The sequence below is a fragment of the Ostrea edulis genome, chromosome 1, assembly GCF_947568905.1.
Source record: "Ostrea edulis chromosome 1, xbOstEdul1.1, whole genome shotgun sequence".
NCBI classification, from domain to species: domain Eukaryota; kingdom Metazoa; phylum Mollusca; class Bivalvia; order Ostreida; family Ostreidae; genus Ostrea; species Ostrea edulis.
This window is the reverse complement of record NC_079164.1, coordinates 81,690,058-81,710,268: the sequence shown is the minus strand read 5'-3', so window position 1 is coordinate 81,710,268 and position 20,211 is coordinate 81,690,058. Positions and strand designations below refer to the sequence as shown.

The 20,211-nt window shown below is 35.6% G+C and overlaps 1 protein-coding gene and 1 long non-coding RNA gene across 3 annotated transcripts in view; one reads left to right on the top strand and one right to left on the bottom strand.

Moving 5' to 3' along the window:
- The window catches only part of LOC125679088 (uncharacterized), a 33,249-nt gene that overhangs the window by 47 nt on the left and 12,991 nt on the right, over positions 1 to 20,211 (top strand). The window contains exon 2 of the long non-coding RNA XR_007371701.2: positions 425 to 595. This is a non-coding gene — a long non-coding RNA (uncharacterized LOC125679088). The remainder of the gene's footprint in view (positions 1 to 424; positions 596 to 20,211) is intronic.
- On the bottom strand, positions 80 to 20,009 carry LOC125679066 (uncharacterized). Of its 2 annotated transcripts, none has more exons than XM_048917990.2 (5): positions 19,400 to 20,009; positions 10,682 to 10,870; positions 9,047 to 9,147; positions 723 to 801; positions 80 to 344 (listed from the first exon to the last, which is right to left on the bottom strand). In XM_048917990.2, exons 2-5 carry the CDS (start codon positions 10,866 to 10,868, stop codon positions 196 to 198), a joined length of 516 nt encoding a protein of 171 aa, XP_048773947.1. In that variant the 5' UTR covers positions 10,869 to 10,870; positions 19,400 to 20,009; the 3' UTR covers positions 80 to 195. The 2 variants fall into 2 exon arrangements, with proteins under 2 accessions (XP_048773947.1, XP_048773938.1); XM_048917981.2 differs by lacking the exon at positions 19,400 to 20,009 and adding an exon at positions 15,930 to 15,994.

Genomic DNA, 20,211 nt, shown 5'->3' with positions numbered 1-20,211 from the left:
AGGTGCGCAGTTTGCTTCATAGGCATCGCTATATAGTGGCTTTCTAGGATGTCTTTTATTTATTTACAACAGATCCAAGTTTTATTTCTAGAATACTTTAATTTGGAACGCTGAACAATACATGTACACGTATATTTTGAAACATCTATCTAGGGTAGTGTTATTTTATGAGATGACACAGTTTAGTGAAATTTGCTATGTGAAGTCATTGCTATTTACGAGACAAGCGCACTGACAGCACATTCTCAGTATGTGTCTTTGTAATAAGCGTAGGTACCTCCTTTTTGGCATGTGGGCATTGCCTGCTAACAGGGGATTCCCCTCGTCTAACTCTGCCGCTCGATCTAAAATGCATTTAACATGCAGTAATTATGTTGTACGTGCATTGTTTCATGAAAGACTAAATAACTCATTTTATCATCAGAGATGAAGATAACGAACAGTGATCAATCCCCATAACCCCTGTAAGGAATGCAGAATAAAGAATTGGGCAAACACGGCCCCTGGACATACCAGAGGTGGGATCATACCAGGTGACTGAGAGGAGTGAGCATCCGCTGCCGACCGGTCACATGACCCGTGAACCCGATAAGTAGTACGTTGAATATTATTATTAGAACAATCATTTTTCCAATGAATGGAAAGCATTTGTATTAGAAAAACGGATATTATACAGTACTGGTCAGGGGAGTGGACTTAGAATATTGACTGTTTTAACTTACTGGTTCTGGCCGGACCGTGGTCGCCCTGGTATCTGTTGTCGTCTGAGGAGTGGCGCTGATACGTCTGGTTATCGTTAATCTGATGAACAATAAAACAAGTCTTTTACTTCAATAAGAGGAATTATATTCCGTGTTTTCATTCACATCATTTGGATGGATACCATTTTGACTTAAAGTCGACAGATAGATCTTTACTTTCGCTACGGAGTTTGTCTTTTCGGTACTCTTTGCGCATGTGCTGTCTTTGAGTGTGTATTTGTACGTATGTGTTAATATTTTGGAAAATATTCTGTAACAACAGATATAATTGATGAATTTGTGACTATATTGTTTATACAGTATACAGTGTCCTAATAAGAAAAGCATCATAATCAATCTTCAAGTATTTCAAATACATAGATGATGAATCCCGCGAGGATCCGGGTTAGAATATGTCCTCAGTACCCTACCCCCGGGATCCGGGTTAGAATATGTCCTCAGTACCCCTTGCTTGTCGTAAGTCCTTCGAATGAGACGGCAAAAACCGAGGCCCCGTGTTACAGCAGGTGTGGCACGATAAAGAACCCCCCCCCTAATAAAAAAAGGCCGTAAGTGCCAAGAATAGGCCTAAATTTTGCGGTTCTTCCCCTGCAGTGGTGACGTCTCCATATGAGTGAAAAATTCTGGAGAGGGAGGTTCAACAATATACTATCAATCAATCATAGACGATGAGGAAAATTACAAATCCAAGATAAGAATAACATTGCGCCTGGAGGACTTTACCACCAAAGATCTGTGTAATCAATGATACCTTTCTCTCATATATCACCGTCCGAGACGTAATTGCCATAATATTGAATTGTTAATGATGAAGACTGCTTCCGTGAACGGATAGATGAACCTTTGATGGAAAATTGCTTAATCGACTCACGATGGAAGGAAAAAATTTAATAAGCTAATCGATAAAATCGTGGCTGATTGTGTCTCAAGAAATCGGTCATTTGAAGAAAGTGTTAACAATTTCCCCAGAGTTATTACTCCGCAACAGTTGCTTCAGAAGAATACCAGATTCGATCGCTGTGGCTCATCCTTCCCAAATTTTTAGAAATAGTTTTGTGATGGAGTAGAATTAGAAGGTAACCTTTGGCACATATTTACCTATGACTGGACAGCGTGTCGTGATTCTGAATCCTGGTCAATAGTTATTGTCCAAAAAATAAGGAGGATTTGTCTGGGTCACACCAACGTAACGCAGTAACCTGTTTCTTATGACCGGGAAAATCATGTATTCAGGTAGAACAATTACTTGTCTGGGCTATATAACTTCAAAATGGAGTGATAATTTGATACTTGTGCTTGGCATAAGCGTTGCTTAATGGTGGGTCATAACCCTAAACTAATGCTATTTGTTTATGGTCAACGTCATTGACTTACAATTTTCCTCCGGTTCATGACTTTATAATGACGAGACATACTGGTAATAAAGTGTAATAGAATCAACCAATATCGTTACAGATTTTCTACTGCTTTACTTTAAAATCATTATGATCGGGTTGGGTTTATTTTCCTAAATCATACTTGTTACTTTCATTTCTATTGGCTAGATGTTCTATATGTAGTATCTTCGATTTGATTGGTTACACCATTCGTATATATACCATGTCTCCGTATGGGTGAAACATTCTTGAGTGGGACGTTAAACAATATACAACCAATCGTATATTTACTCGAACACTGTCGTTAATCGGTGATTCGGTGGCAAAGTTCGGAAGAACTAGACATTTTCTTCTAACCTTTCCTAGGTTAGTTTAAATTCTTTTTCTTTTATTAGGTCAAGGTTTAAATTTTTCTCTTAAATATTTGAACAAGTATTCGACTTCATCTTCTTTTTTTTACCCTTAATTCAACGTCAAAGTCCACTACACCTTTTTACACATTTATAGGTCATTACATCCTTTCCTCCATTAAGCAGTTGTTAATATTGTTAAGAAATTTATGAAACCTAAACTGTCATGTGAGATTCATGATGAGTTGAGGTAACGGAACCTCGCATTCAACTGAACTGGTTAAAAAGGGAGTTAAATTTATAGATCTGCTATCACACAAAGTTTGCTTAAACCTTGATGATGTAATGATCCTCACCGGTAATTGAGAAAACAGTTAAGTATGCCCAGTTTGGACAGGCCCCGTGGGGTGTCCCATTAGAACGTACGTGTATGCACAGTGAAGATAAAGAATGTCGCCACATACTGTTATACCTTGCTACAATGTGACTCAATTTCACAATAAACAAGCTGGAATTTGACCTATTTCACTATACTAGACAATTCTTTGTACTACTGCCTTCGATGCTCCTATTATTGTAAATTCAGGAACATAACATCGTTTTTCAAAGTGGTGGAGGTATATATAAAGGGGCGGCAGTCACCCAGTATCTCTTCGTACTTTGTATATAAAATAACTAAGTTTGCACGGACAAATAACGGAAAAGGGTGGTTACAACTGTCAATAGAAAGTGTTTCCCCCTGATTCTATGTGTCTGAAAATAAAGGAATCTTCTATATCTTTCTTCCCTTACTCATGGCAAAAATCAACCAAACTTATCAGAATAGACTCTGTACAGACACTCAACCAAACTCTCTGTGCAAAAAAATCTTCAAACTTAACGTTTATTCCTTAATTTGTAACAATCTTAACACTGTTTAGCAATAATTTGCTAAAACGCCATCCTTGACGACTTGAAAAGGTCTACAATTTCTTGTTTCTTATCGGCTGAAACTGAAATGACAGCCCTATATATCTCCACATACATGTATTAACATTTTTGTTTGAATGTTTTATTCTTATAGAGCAATCATCAGTAAAGAGCATTGATTCATAACGTACCACAAATCATTAAGACCAACTGCCTAACACAAAACTGTCCACACGTTGTAGATCCAATAACAGCCTGTTAAGAGACGTTCGTCTTTTGGGGAAATGAAATTTTCTCTCACAAGTTATTTTTTTTCACTATAGTTTTTGGCAATGATATTGAATAATGCAATGTGAAGAGAAAAAAACCCGATATTTCACTTTCAACTACAATGTGGTTGAATTCCCTATGCTGGATTCACTCTATAGTGCCAAAATTGTGAACCCGACTCTCGGTACTACATATATTTTATTATTTGTATCACAATTTTAATGTTTCAAACAATAGAAAAAACGAAAACGCAATAACTGCGATATAATATGTACTTTTCATCACACGTATTCCACATGTAATACAGCACGATTGTCTATATCTAATATAACGCAATAGCTCAGTGGGAGAGCGTTCGCTTCGTATAACCGGGAGGTCGTGAGTTCGAGCTCCGTTCGTGCCATGGCCACGTAAAACTTAAAAGACGTTAACAAACGTAGTGATTGCTCCTTCACCAAACGCTCGGCATTTAAAAATGAGATCCACGGGTCTTTCGGATCCCGCGGGGATCCGGGTTAGATTAGGTCCTTAGTACCTCTTGCTTGTCGTGAGAGGCAACTAAATGGGGCGGTCCTTCGGATGAGACCACAAAAACCGAGGTCCCGTGTCACAACAGCTGAGGCACGTTAAAGATCCCTCCCTGCGAGTTAATGGCCATAAGCGCCGAGCATAGGCCTAAATTTTGCGGCCCTTCACTGGCAATGGTGACGTCTCCATATGAGTGAAAGATTCTCGAGAGGGACGTTAAACAATATAAAATCAATCAATCAATAATACAACACGATATTCTATGTGTAATACAACACGATATTCTATGTGTAATACAACACAACACGATAGTCTATGTGTAATACAACACGATATTCTATGTGTAATACAACACGATATTCTATGTGTAATACAACACGATAGTCTATGTGTAATACAACACGATATTCTATGTGTAATACAACACAACACGATATTCTATGTGTAATACAACACGATATTCTATATGTAATACAACACGATATTCTATGTGTAATACAACACGATATTCTATATGTAATACAACACGATATTCTATATGTAATACAACACGATATTCTATGTGTAATACAACACGATATTCTATGTGTAATACAACACGATATTCTATGTGTAATACAACACGATATTCTATGTGTAATACAACACGATATTCTATATGTAATACAACACGATATTCTATGTGTAATACAACAAGGTCAAAATTTTGGTCGAAAAGAAAGGTCTTTTTATGTGAAGTATGAAAGCCCTGTCACAATTCATTGTAAAGCTATAACCAAGGTTAAAGTTCTTGAGAACTATAATGACCCCGAATCTCCGATTACATGGGGGCATAAAACGGTTTCTCTTCGAGTCTCATGAAATGTCAAACTTGCAATCTCTCGGTCTTTTAAAGAATAGTGATCGTAATGAAAAAAAAAACATTTCTTTATCAACAGAGAAAGTAAACTAATGTTCCATACAAAGATAGTACAATTTCACTTGTATCAAATCAATGTCTTTCATTTCAAAGTGGTATGCAATTTAATCTAAAATCTGGAAAAAAGACTGACAATAACGCTCGTAATGTAAAACGACTCTCTTTGATCATCATCAAATATGATCCCACCAGGATAGACATTAATGACGAGCCAGCGAGTCTTTTAATGAACCTTTAAGTGATAAAACCAACTCTAGAGAAACATCATATTGTGATAGCTAAACACGGACTACAGCAATCGCACGGTTAGCCATAAAACAGTCGCGCGTTTGAATAATGTTGGATTACTATCATATAACTGTAGCAACCAATCCCACCGTCCTTCGTTGGAAATAAAATCCAATGCAATTTTAAGTCTCCGCTTAATGTATTGTAAGAAACATACTGTAGAATATCATTTAGATTTTGCTATCGCGTTTTCTAAAATTCCATTTTAATTGTATTGATTGTATAGAGGAAAACAATATTGCCTGCATGTCCACTATAACATTAACGATGATTCATCTATCACAAGATTATATCCATTATAGAAATGGAAGCATTTTCACTAAAACTATGGGAATATGTCTACTATAACAATACATATCTAATAAGGGTAGCCCCTCTATAACAAGTCTACTATCTCAATGGGATATGTCTATTATAACAATACACAGCTAATAGGGGGAGGGGGTATGCCCACTAAAACAATGGGGATATGTCTACTATCTCAATGGGATATGTCCACTATAACGATATAGGGAGGATATGTTTACTATCACTAGGGGGTATGTCAACTATAAGAATGGGGCATGTGGACTAAAGCAATGGGGGCAGGTGGACTATAACAATCGAGGCGTGTTGACTATAACAACCGAGGCGTGTTGACTATAACAATGGAGGCGTGTTGACTATAACAATGGAGACTATAACAATGGAGGCGTGTTGACTATAACAATGGAGGCGTGTTGACTATAACAATGGAGGCGTGTTGACTATAACAATGGAGGCGTGTTGATGGAGGCGTGTTGACTGTAACAATGGAGGCGTGTTGACTATAACAATGGAGGCGTGTTGACTATAACAATGGAGGCGTGTTGACTAAAACAATGGAGGCGTGTTGATGGAGGCGTGTTGACTGTAACAATCGAGGCGTGTTGACTATAACAATCGAGGCGTGTTGACTATAACAATCGAGGCGTGTTGACTATAACAATGGAGGCGTGTTGACTAAAACAATGGAGGCGTGTTGACTATAACAATCGAGGCGTGTTGACTATAACAATGGAGGCATGTTGACTATAATAATGGAGGCGTGTTGACTAAAACAATCGAGGCGTGTTGACTATAACAATGGAGGCATGTTGACTATAATAATGGAGGCGTGTTGACTATAACAAAAGGGATTTACTCTCTATAACAATGGGAACTTTGCTCCTAACATCGGAGTCATAATGGTAAAAAACATTGTCTATAACAATTATAACATGTCACTGTAATAATAAGAACATGTCCCACATACCACTGTAAGAATATAAGGACATGCCCCTATAACAATGGGAACATGCCCCCTATAACAATAAGGGCATACCTCTATAACAACATGCCCCCATAATAATAAGGACATGCCCCTATAACAACATGTCCTATAACAATAAGGACATGCCCCCTGTAACAACATGAACATGTCCACAATATCAATGGGTAAATCGTTTTTCATATGAGAATGTATTCAACAACAAGTAAATCTAATTCAACCCTAGCTGGGGAACAGTGCTAGTTCTTTTACAAACAGTTAAATCAATTAGAATGATTACATACAGCGTAAGAGATCTTCTACTTCAATTATTGAAAGATTGTAATTCAATTTTTTTGTTGTTGAAACGACAGTAATCTAAACTACGTGCAATACAAGACCAGCATAATTTTTCTTTACAACTGTTAATTAGAAATTGTCCATCTACTCTGCCAAATGTGAACTACTCATTTAGAATTAATTAATCTGAATAATATTTCCAATGTCTTTAATTAAGTGTCGGGATTGTTTGCAGTTAATATTGGATTATCCATTCGTTTGACAATTATTGTTTGGTGGTATTGGTCGATATGATACGAATTTGGAATGAATGCTTAAGAACAATGCCATAAGATTTCTCTAGTGATATTTTAATGCTCAAAAAGGATTCGAAATGTTGAGAAAAAATGTTGCGGCATTGGCAATTGTAATGAAACATCAAAAACTCTTTGCTCATAAAAATATTGATTTTTTTGTCATAGAGCATAATGAAAAGGTAAAGATAACACGGAAATATAATAATATTAAGGAGACATTAATATCTACATGGATTTCTCGTGCCGTAGTCGTCTGCTGCGATTCGAGATCGAGCAGACCAACACAAAACTGCATTAATTTTTATATAAGATGTTCAAGTACGTTCTTGTTAGGGAAGGGAACATTAATAAGAGGTTCGAGTACTTTCTTGTTAGGGAAGGGAACATTAACAAGAGGTTCTATTACATTCATGTTAGGGAAGGGAACATTTATAAGAGATTCGAGTGCATTCCTGTTAGAAAAGGGAACATTTATAAGAGGTTCGAGTGCATTCCTGTTAGAGAAGGGAACATTTATAAGAGGTTCGATTACAATCATGTTAGGGAAGGGAACATTTATAAGAGGTTCGAGTGCATTCCTGTTAGAGAAGGGAACATTTATAAGAGGTTCGAGTGCATTCCTGTTAGAGAAAGGAACATTTATAAGAGGTTCGATTACAATCATGTTAGGGAAGGGAACATTTATAAGAGGTTCGAGTGCATCCAAGTTAGGGATTAAAGCATTTATATGCATCAATTGCCACCATTTATTCCCATTAGAATCTGAGAATCCGGTTGTCATTTGATCCGCAATTCTGTCGCTAGAATCCATTTCAGAGGAGAGCGACATACATGTATGGTCAACACGAGAACTCTATTAATATTCTCATTGATTAAAGACTCGGGTCGCTGAAAACCAATTATCTCCGGAAACCACAGAAATACAGCAATGGATTTATATATCTTGGGAGGTTATTTAGTATTCTGTTAGTATCATGCAGAACATCTACAGACTTTTCCTTTAATCAGATATGCAGATGCTATTTCATATTAGCAACAAAATGATACATGTATAAAGTTTGTTTTCATGTAACGCAGTACATGGAAGGTCCCATTGGTAAATCTTAGACACTGTCTTTTGCAAGGTTTTTCTGTGGGATTGATCTTGAATCAAGTCATTCTCCAACGCCGAAGATAATTTGCATGTACTAGTAACCTATTTAGCACTTGTAATGTGTGCTTTTACTGTAAGATATTGATATTCACGGAATCTTTAATATTTCCATTGAAATTAACTCTGCTTTCATCCTGTACATGTATGTTTGTTGCAAACTAGTTCGATCCGGCTTTTAGTGCCACCTGTTTGTGTAATCATTACCAAATATGGAAGGTCATCAACTCGGTTGTTGCGCAGAAGACCTCGCAAGCCAGGTCCGCTTTGTCTCGCGCAACAGCCATTTCTCAATATTCCAATCAATAACCTATGAATAACAAACAAGAGAGTTCAGAGACAGCACCCCCCCCCCCCCCCCCCGCCAAGACTCCCTAACCTTTTTTCCAGCTGTACTCATGAACAGAGGACTCCAGAATTTTAACCAGCTGTTGTTACTCGTTATATCACACCTATCCTTTGTGAAAATCTGAATGAAATTCAGTGTGTACTTTTTATGTACTTTGGTCCGCGGATATATACATCCAGAAACATGACCGAAACCATAAAGTCCTAACAACAAATATAATTTCATTTGTTGAATAGCTCAAAATTTACCGATTTAATCACATTTTTCAAATGACAAAACTTACATTATAGTCATCTATGTCTTCGTGGCTGTCTGTAATTTCTCTTGTTGTCAGTTCTATCATCTCTTCCTTCAAGTCGTGATTGAGGTATATTCCGCAGTGTCCTATTATACACAATGAAGATTTTGAACAGTTAATATGATTAAATTTTAATAAAATTCACTCTGTCCACGAAAAGGAGGGTTGTCTAACCAAGTATTTTGAATTTGAACGTTAAAGAAGGATATTCTTCAGATTTTAGGATGTATATCAGAAATTTACTTTAACGCAACAGATATATTTCGTACCTATCACTTTACATTTCCAAAACAAACAAGAGGCGCGTGGGCCTCATCGATCACGTGATGGGCCTCATCGATCACGTGATGGGCCTCATGTATCACTTGATGGGCCTCATGGATCACGTGATGGGCCTTATCGATCACTTGAGCAAGTTCACTACTTCATGATAATATCAAAACCCCTATCCCTGATGTGGCTCCAAACTTGCTACAAGGGACTGGGTGGGGTGAGCAAAGTTGAATTTACACTACAGAACGATGGTTGCATATCAAAATGTAATTTTGACAATTTGTATATCACTCTAAGAAATGTGGGATCACAAAGCCATGATTTCAAGAAGGTTATAGATTTTTCATTATTCAAGAAAGCATTAATACAAGCTCTAGTGCTAGATTTTGAGGAAGATTTTATTTAAACACCCTTTTTTATTTTTTGATCATCTTCCCTTGGAATTGAACATGGTCCTTCACATGAACAAATATGAATTTCCTGACGGTTTAGTTCTGGAGAAGTTTACAAAGTGAAAAATTAACTACGGGAAAAGAAATATACAGACTGACAAAAAACAAATTCTGTTAAGAAAATGGCCTTGGGATCTGGTAGGCTAAAAACTGAACGAATTGTAATATGTACACACAGTTTCTGAAATTTAACGGAGAGTATCTGTTGTCGGTGATATTAACGGCGAGTATCTGTTGTCGGTGATATTAACGGCGAGTATCTGTTGTCGGTGATATTAACGGCGAGTATCTGTTGTCGGTGATATTAACGGCGGGTATCTGTTGTCGGTGAAAGACCTCTTCACTTTGTTCTGTAGTTTTTAAGATCTTTTTTACAAAAATTTCCGTTCTATTGAATCCATATTGCAAGATCCTCGGTCATGTATTATTTATTAAGCGAAAAACATCTATATTCGGGAAGGGGTTCTGTTTGTACTGAAGAATTATTGAAATTATCGTTTTAGATATCATAAAATTGACTCCATTTACAGCTCGCTTTTTGAATAATTTCCACGATGTTGAATTCCTCTTTTATTTGTGATATTCAAATTTCTGGTTATAATAGAATGAGAATTTAATATAAAACTAAGTAAAAGAGAGAGAGAGAGAGAGAGAGAGAGAGAGAGAGAGAGAGAGAGAGTATCCATTGGTACGGTATTAAACGCTATATGGTTAGGGTTGCTTATACATGTATTTTCGTGTATGACAATCAGGAGTGAAAAATATATTTTAAAAAATACATATTGATATTATCCAACTTTATCTAGAATGTTGCATTTTTGCTTATCAAATTTTCCCACCTTTTAAAATAAAATGCAAACATACGTATCATCTATCAAAGAAAGATTAATATTACCATTTAAGCTGTTTGGGCGCTCTTGCTCAAGGTATTCCTGTTTGGCGCTCTCGATAACCTCGCCTATGAACTGATCAATTTGATGTGCAATTCGCTCCTCATTTGTGGGTGTGTCCCAGGAAAGTTTCAATTTGGTCTTGTTTTTTCGTCGTGTTGGCTTTGAGTCTGTGAGAACATTCTTTGACATCACTGAATGTAAGCAACAACAAAAAAGTTAATATTTACATTAAATTTACCAATGTTTTCCATATAACATTAAAAAAATTATGCCGTTTCAATGTATTTACTTTCCCGCTAAAACACTAGTACTGACCTTTTAATTTGACATAAAAACCTAGATATCACAAGATGAATATGTAAGTGATAATAATGTATAGATATTACAAGACAAATATGTAAGTGATAATAATGTCTAGATATAACAAGATAAATGTATAAATGATAATAATAATAATATTGTCTAGATATTACAAGATAAATGTGTAAGTGATAATGATAATAATAATGTCTAGATATTACAAGATAAATATGTAAGTGATAATGATAATAATAATGTCTAGATATTACAAGATAAATATGTAAGTGATAATGATAATGTCTAGATATAACAAGGCAAATAAGTAAGTGATAATAATATTGTTTAGATATTACAAGACAAATGTGTAAGTGATAATGATAATGTCTAGATATTACAAAATAAATGTGTAAGTAATAATGATAATAATATTGTCTAGATATTACAAGATAAATATGTAAGTGATAATGATAATGATAATGTCTAGATATTACAAGATAAATATGTAAGTGATAATGATAATGATAATGTCTAGATATTACAAGATAAATATGTAAGTGATAATGATAATGATAATGTCTAGATATTACAAGACAAATATGTAGGTGATAATAATATTGTTTAGATATTACAAGACAAATGTGTAAGTGATAAAGATAACAATAATGTCTAGATATTACAAGATAAATATGTAAGTGATAATGATAATGTTTAGATATTACAAGACAAATGTGTAAGTGATAATATTAAAGTCTAGATATTACAAGATAAATGTGTAAGTGATAATAATAATGATGTCTAGATATTACAAGACAAATATGTAAGTGATAATAATAATAATGTCTAGATATTACAAGATTAATGTGTAAGTGATAATAATAATGCCTAGATATTACAAGATAAATGTGTAAGTGATAATGATAATAATAATGTCTAGATATTACAAGACAGATGTGTAAGTGATAATGATAATGTCTAGATATTACAAGATAAATATGTAAGTGATAATGATAATAATAATGTCTAGATATTACAAGATAAATATGTAAGTGTTAATAAAAAAAAATGTCTAGATATTACAAGACAAATGTGTAAGTGATAATAATATTGTCTAGATATTACAAGATAAATGTGTAAGTGATGATAATAATGTCTAGATATTACAAGATAAATATGTAAGTGTTAATAAAAAAAATGTCTAGATATTACAAGACAAATGTGTAAGTGATAATAATATTGTCTAGATATTACAAGATAAATGTGTAAATGATGATAATAATGTCTAGATATTACAAGACAAATATGTAAGTGATAATGATAATGTCTAGATATTACAAGATAAGTATGTAAGTGATAATTATAATAATAATGTCTAGATATTACAAAATAAATGTGTAAGTGATAATGATACTAATAATGTCTAGATATTACAAGACAATATGTAAGTGATGATAATAATGTCTAGATATTACAAGATAAATGTGTAAGAGATAATGATAATAATAATGTCTAGATATTACAAGACAATATGTAAGTGATAATAATGTCTAGATATTACAAGACAATATGTAAGTGATAATGATAATGTCTAGATATTACAAGATAAGTATGTAAGTGATAATTATAATAATGTCTAGATATTACAAGACAAATGTGTAAGTGATAATGATAATGTCTAGATATTACAAGATAAATATGTAAGTGATAATAATAATGTCTAGATATGACAAGATAAATATGTAAGTGATAATAATGTATAGATATGACAAGATAAATATGTAAGTGATAATAATATTGTCTAGATATTACAAGATAAATGTGTAACTGATAATGATAATAATGATGTCTAGATATAACAAGATAAATGTGTATGTGATAATAATATTGTCTAGATATTACAAGACAAATGTGTAAGTGATAATGATGATAATAATGTCTAGATATAACAAGATAAATATGTAAGTGATAATGATAATGTCTAGATATTACAAGACAAATGTGTAAGTGATAATAATAATGTCTAGATATTACAAGACAAATGTGTAAGTGATAATAATAATGTCTAGATATTACAAAATACATGTGTAAGTGATAATAATGATAATGTCTAGATATTACAAAATACATGTGTAAGTGATAATAATAATGATGTCTAGATATTACAAAATACATGTGTAAGTGATAATAATAATGATGTCTAGATTGTTTGCATCATGGGGATATAACATAAATGTAAGCATGTGATAATTATTGCATATCGTCTTCGTTGATTGCACAATTTGCAAATTTCTAGTACCCCATGTTTCTTCAATGAATGTTTAACATGATTTAATGCGTAACCTTAATTTAAACTATCCTTTCTATTTTCTATTGAAAGTTATAAACTCATGAAATAACATTATAAGTATATATTTCATGTTTGATAGCTCAATTTTGTAACGTCACAAACATGAGCATTCCCGTCCCCACGGACCAATTTTACTGTGACTTTAAGAAGTCTGTATCATACAAGTATCAGAAATTTCCATTCAAATTACACGTTATACTGAAAACCTCCTGGTTGATTTCGTGCGGATCATATTTGGCATTTGAAAGTTACAAAAACATTTTTGTGACGTCATATTCCTTAATTTTCAAAAGCCTACAGTGCCCTTGAATTTTGAAGCCAGTATTGAGTAAAAGCCTGAAGCGACTCTACTTTACCATAACGTTTAAGTAACTCATCCCCCAATACAGCATCTATCAAACCGGGACAAATTCTGATATCCACAAGAGGAATGGGGTGATTGTCCTAATGTTGAAAATAAATGTAATAGTAACAACATTGTAGAAAGCAATAGGTTATTCATGATGTGTCTGTGATTAAAATGTAGATGAAATGTTTTAGGAATTCAAATCAAATTCCTGGAATTAAGTGCTAAAACATAAGAATTTGCTCAATCAAAATCCCTTAGCTTATAAGGGGGGGGGGGGGGGGGGGTCGAGCGACCCATACGTCCAAGGTAGCTGGCCTTAACTGTAAAGTTGTCATTTTATATTTCATTTAAATTGGGAAATAATCATCAAAATGTTATGTGTTTAAATGCTGAAACTACATACTCTCTGAAAAGAGGAATAACATTGATAAACGAATGAAATGAATGCTATCGGCTGTCTTGGCAACTTCTGCAAAAATTGAATTCTTGGACTTGATAAAGCGTTTCAACCAAAGAAAGTGAAATACAAACATTCATATTTCACTAGCCTTTCGCCTTGATAAATCAACGTATTTTAAAAGCATTGCCTGAACTGATCACAAGTAGGGCCGAATTCGAGATAAAGTGTTTTTAATGAACGTAAATGTCGTGTTTTAATACGGCTGATTACCACGGAGGCTAGCAGAATTCTGGTTATTCCAGTAGAGTAGTGCATCCGTGATAACCTTTGCTGACTTCAAACAAATATGGATTTTCTGTGCCATCAACCGACGTAGTGTAAAAATGATTACACGAATGTGACATGATTTTCAAGCACGCATTTTATATGCACTTTGGAAAAAGCAATTCAATCCAAATCGAGTGGACATAAAGTTTGGTTGTTCTTTCAGAATCTGCAGACTGTGTTTTTTCAATACCAATTTTCTTAGCTCGCCTTAGGCGTTGGAGGTGGGGTGGGGAGGTTGGTGTTTGGTGGGGCAGAAGGTAGAAAAAAAAGAAAGAAAAAGTCGTAATTGTGTTAAATATTTATGGCGATGAAATATTTATAACGTAATCTACTGAAGATAAGGAATTTTAAAGCAGCATGGTCTGATGTAATCTCAGCGAGATTCGTCGAGGCTAGATATTTGGACTGACGCCTCTTCCGAATTTCAGACCAGTGTCACATGAAGTGATTCGGGAAATCTTGCCTGAACTTCGGCCGCTTGTTGCGATTAAAATGGGTTAAACTGAATTTCTTGTCCGCTTCAACTTTTCGCCTTAGACATCCTATTAACTCCCTATCACAATGAAACATGCATTTCTTACCTTTACAAGGTATAAATCCCACAGTAATTCAAGTTGGCTATTTTCGAAGCCATTGCAAACGGCCACCATTTCATATTTTACCTTCTCAACACTGGAGAGTTCCGATATACTATTTCATGACAATTTGTACTATGATTGAAAATACAGAACTTACTGGTTGACAATTACTTTGTACAAAGCATTTAAGCATAAAAATTAAAAGCAATAAAAAGAAAACTGTGTAATATTTAATCAATCCATTTGAAGGCGTCCAAAACTATCGGAACTCTTCAGTGTTGAGAAGGTAAAATATGAAATGGTGGCCGTTTGCAATGGCTTCGAAAATAGCCAACTTGAATTACTGTGGGATTTACACCTTGTAAAGGTAAGAAATGCATGTTTCATTGTGATAGGGAGTTAATAGGATGTCTAAGGCGAAAAGTTGAAGCGGACAAGAAATTCAATTTAACCCATTTTAATCGCAACAAGCGGCCGAAGTTCAGGTAAGATTTCCCGAATCACTTTATGTGACACTGGTCTGAGATTCGGAAGAGGCGTCAGTCCAAATATCCAGCCTCGACGAATCTCGCTGAGATTAGGTCTGATGTTCATCTATTATTTTTGTATAAAATTACTTTCAAGCAGATGATTTAGTTTTAAAAGTTATTAACTTTCCCTTAATTATATGCATGTAAAAGAAACCAATGAGAAGATTATTTACAAGGTAAATGTACATGTGTAGAAGGTAAACATAAATACAAGTCTGTTAGGCGTCTATAAATAGCCCCACGCGCATCAAGTGAATCCCAACATGATGTATATAACTCAGAGGCAACTGTCTAAATCTAAAAGAGCGTAAACCACCAATTACTAAGATGTATTTGATATTCTTATTTCAGTTAAACTTATGGCACAGTACTGTAGTAACAAAATACACAGCTTTACAAAGACAGACCACCAATGATCTTACCTCGGAAAGTCTTAGTTGGACACGCGACTGTCATTTGATTCGTGCATAAGGCCGAGGGACAGTTGATTCGGGAAGTTTGTACGAGATTTGCCGATATTTATATTGATCAATCAAATTAAAGCACGTCTTTGACGTTTGTAAACATGTGAAATGGCGGACGACAGGTTCGGGTAAGTATAAAAGTTTCGGTCAATCAATGCCTGTCACGTTCGTACATGTATGTTCAGGAGTAGACTTAATCAAAAGTCAATAATTGTATAGAATATCGTCCTTCAGTTATTAGTGAGCCTGCTCTGAATAATTTGAAATTTAAAAAATGGATATGCTATAACTCAGGAGCTTACGGGGCTTTGCCCTAGTGCCGTAATGAGGTCACGCAATTTGAACTTAAGAGGAGATTGCCCCTTGGTCCTCACCAAGGTGTTGCCCAGACAATCGCTTTATTTTCCTGATTTACTACCCTTTTCCCTTGACCGTAGAACATCTTAAATTATTTTAATCGCTTTGCATTGATGGCCTGTCTTTTTGTCCATTAGCAATTATTCACCCCTCTTTCCTAACCACGGGTTTTCGAACCATTACTCTCATCTTTACCCTTGGCTATGGTGTCCGGATTGGACCATGTACAAAAGCGTAATAGCGCGTTTCTTAAAACGCTCTATCACACTACACGCCGTCACGCTAATACTCAACACGCCGCCGCGCTATTACGCTAACACACAACACGCCATCGCGCTATCACGCTAATACACAATAAGCCATCGCGCTGTCACGCAAACACGCCGTCGCGCTATTACGCTAACTCACAACACGCCGTCGCACTATCACACAACACGCTGTTACGCTAATACACAACATGCCGTTGCGCTATCCAATCTCTACCCAGAGTTATCGGTCCCGCTACGCTCCACTAATACCTCTGTCAACGTCTAAAAATCATATCAAAACGTACTAAAACTAACTTGGCATATCAAACTGTAATGATCATATCTAAGCAAATCAAACACTTGTCTGAATTTTATAAATGCAGAAGCTGGTAAATATGAGACACCTGAGCGAATTAAAAGGTTTTATATAAATATTCATTCATCCAATAATACTAGAATAATCCCGTAAGATTTTAAGCTTAACACTAAATCTTGTAAAATCATACTTTATAATGCAATAGGTAGAAATAAGTTTTGCCAAGAATCTTGACATTTAGACGTTGACAGAGGTATTGTAGCGCAGCGTAATACGCCCTCTGGTGAGAGAGTGTGCGCTATCATGCTAACACACAAGACGCCGTCGCGCTACCACGCTAATACACAACACGCCGTCGCGCTATCAGACAACACGCTGTTGCGTTAATATACAACACGCCGTTGCGCTGTCAAGCTAACACGCTGTCGCGCTATTGCGCTGATACACAATCGAACGCGATTGACTGTGCAAAATCGCGACGGCGTGTTGTGTATTAGCTTGACAGCGCGACGGCGTGTTAGCGTGACCAGCACAATGGCGTGTTAAAATATTTCTTAAAACGTGCTATCACGCTTTTGCAAATGGCCCTATCCGGCAGTTTTTGTAAATTTCTTAGTTACCATGCAGCCCCTCAGTAAAGGTTGTACAAGACACAGTTCAATGGCTGCACTATACATTTACACAAGATTAAGCGAAACATATTGGTATAGGTTATAAAAGGCACAGTTTGATGACTGCGCAATACTTTTACACAAAATAAACGAAACATCTACTGGCACAAGATCGCGCTCCAAGGGGAGTATCACTAACTTATGAAAGCTGTCCTGTTGTAAGAATCAAGTCCAATTTTTTTTTCGTGGTAGCTCTACTGTTCTGCTGATCGGTGACACAACTTATAGGTTTTAGTCACTATAGTGATTGTTTATTTTCTTCGTACACGTGGTAGTGTATTAGACACGTTTGATTGGACTAGTAGTTATGAAATTAAGGCTGAATCTGGAAAGAGTAAAGATTTGAATAACAGGTCGGAACCCTTGGCAATCGAAGATGCTAGTTACCAGTTTCCGTGACAAATGTTCATTTGATAGATCCGTCATACTTGGTACATGTATAGGTATGCTAGAAAATGGTCCTCTTGTGGTGTTAGAGAAACGGTAATTTACAGGGTGAATCCGATTCAAATATGGCGCATAGAGACAAAATCAACCCTTTTCAGATCCATTGCATGTCAAATCTCCATACCTGATATCGGGGTTCCACTTGTGGTCAATTGGAAATGTCACATTTCTAAGCTATCGGAATTTCAATGTAGCCCGCGTGGCTTTGGTTAACTGAGAAGATGATTCCTCTTGTAGTGCCAACACGAAAGAAGTCTTGCTTCGTTTTTGAGCAAAGAGTGTCACAGTATGGACACCATTGCTTTTGATTGACTGACAGAAAACCGGTTCTCTGTGAGAATGGTTAACTGCTTAGCCACTAACGTGGCAGAGATACTCATTTTCATTGTCCAAAGACGAGTTCTTCCTTTTCAGAGCAGTCATATTTCCAGTGTGGCCAACAAGTTTTCCTCCAAATTTTGATTTACCAGTGCATTAATAATCCACTTGTTATACATATACCTATTAAAAATCAACACACACACACACACACACACACACACACACACACACACACACACACAAATATATATATATATATATATATATATATATATTGATCTCCTTTAAATATATCCCGTCTGTACAGGAATGCTGGCTACTTTAAGAATAAGAAATGGACCCGTTTGTTCATATTCATCCACTAAGCTACACATTGTAAATAGAATGATCTAATGCAATACCTGTAATTTGTTTTATAACTAGTCCCGAGTATGTGTCACCTCATCCCTCATAAACAATCGGAACTCCTCGATTATCTCACACGCTTAGCGTTAATGATGATCATCGTGCAAGATGCCTGAAGAGTTCCTATTGCTCATAAACATTTGATCAACTTGTACCTTGATTCCAGAGTACGAACTGACTTGTTGGTACGACTTGACCGTTTGGTACGAAAAGACATAGGTAGGAGTTTGTTTGGAGAAAAAAGTTGAGGAGAAATCATGACAGGATGAAGATAGTCACATGTCTGTTTTATATTGATGGTTGATGAATATCTAGGGTCTAAGAATGGGTAGTAAATTACTTTTAACAGTAACATAGTAGTTTACATAGTCATCTATTGTAATATTTGGTTTGGGTTTGGGTGTTTTTAGTTGCGGCTCATGAAGTGACTGAAGATAACAACTTTTCTACATGTAAAACAAAATTGCACCATGTCCACATACTTTGCTAAACTTAACACATTGTGTGATATGCGGAAGCTTTGATATGACGCAGTGCAATTCACTGGCTTGCAAAGGATCCAGTATTTTCAGAACGCAGAATTTCACTCCATCAGAGAAAATGTTTGGAAAGTTATGTTTGATAAAAATAATTTCATTAACGGGTGATAAACGTAAGTCTTACCTATCTTTGGTAACAAATCCTACCTAGATATCATTCCTTCCTTAACCCGGGAAAACAAGCCAGGTGTGGCGTGTGAGTATCCGATATATGATAAGTAATCGATCGCTCGAAGTCAACACTCGAGTACTGCACAATTGGCAAAAGCATTCATACGACAATAATACAACTTCTCCAGTAGCGTTACGTAGCGACCGTCAATTAGAAGGTCTGCTGTCCGTTAAATCGTTGTCCTCTTAAGAACGAGTTCCATTCCTCGCTTCGATACACCAATATCGAAAAAATATGTATTTTCTGAAAATCCATCGGCAATAAAATCAAGTAAATGGCTTTAAAAATCGCCAGAGTGACTATATGGAATGCGGTATATTGATTAGCCCTTTTTCTGATGACATCTTTCAGGGAGGATAGTTTTTGACGGTCACGGATTCGTTGTTCCTAATCCTATTTGATGCGGCAGTTAATGAAGATGTAGTACCAGCATTCAGATAGACCCAAGTAAATTAGGCTCTTAATATTCCGCGGTGTTATCCCATTTACAAACACACAGCCAGAAGGTTTGATTGGTATTAAGTACCGGTACTTTGTGCCCAGGAACAGCCGGTATTTCAATATTTGGTCAATGATCGGACGCTGAAATATTTGGACAAAACTCAACAGGTGAGTGAGGATAGCACAGCCAGACTAACCGAGGGTGTCTAACGATGATACCTGTGTATTCAAAATAAACTGCATGTAAAAGAAAAAACTTCAAAAGATTATAATCTGAGCTGAAGGTATAAATAATCTTAAAGAGGCATAGACACAATTTTGGT

What these genes read in the sequence shown, in the direction of transcription:
- LOC125679066 (XM_048917981.2), bottom strand. Translation starts at nt 15,963, where the DNA reads ATGACAGTCGCGTGTCCAACTAAGACTTTCCGAG. An exon ending in TCCAACTAAGACTTTCCGAG is followed by an intron (nt 10,871 to 15,929) that starts GTAAGATCATTG and finishes GCTTACATTCAG; the next exon opens with TGATGTCAAAGAATGTTCTC. An exon ending in GCGCCCAAACAGCTTAAATG is followed by an intron (nt 9,148 to 10,681) that starts GTAATATTAATC and finishes TGTGTATAATAG; the next exon opens with GACACTGCGGAATATACCTC.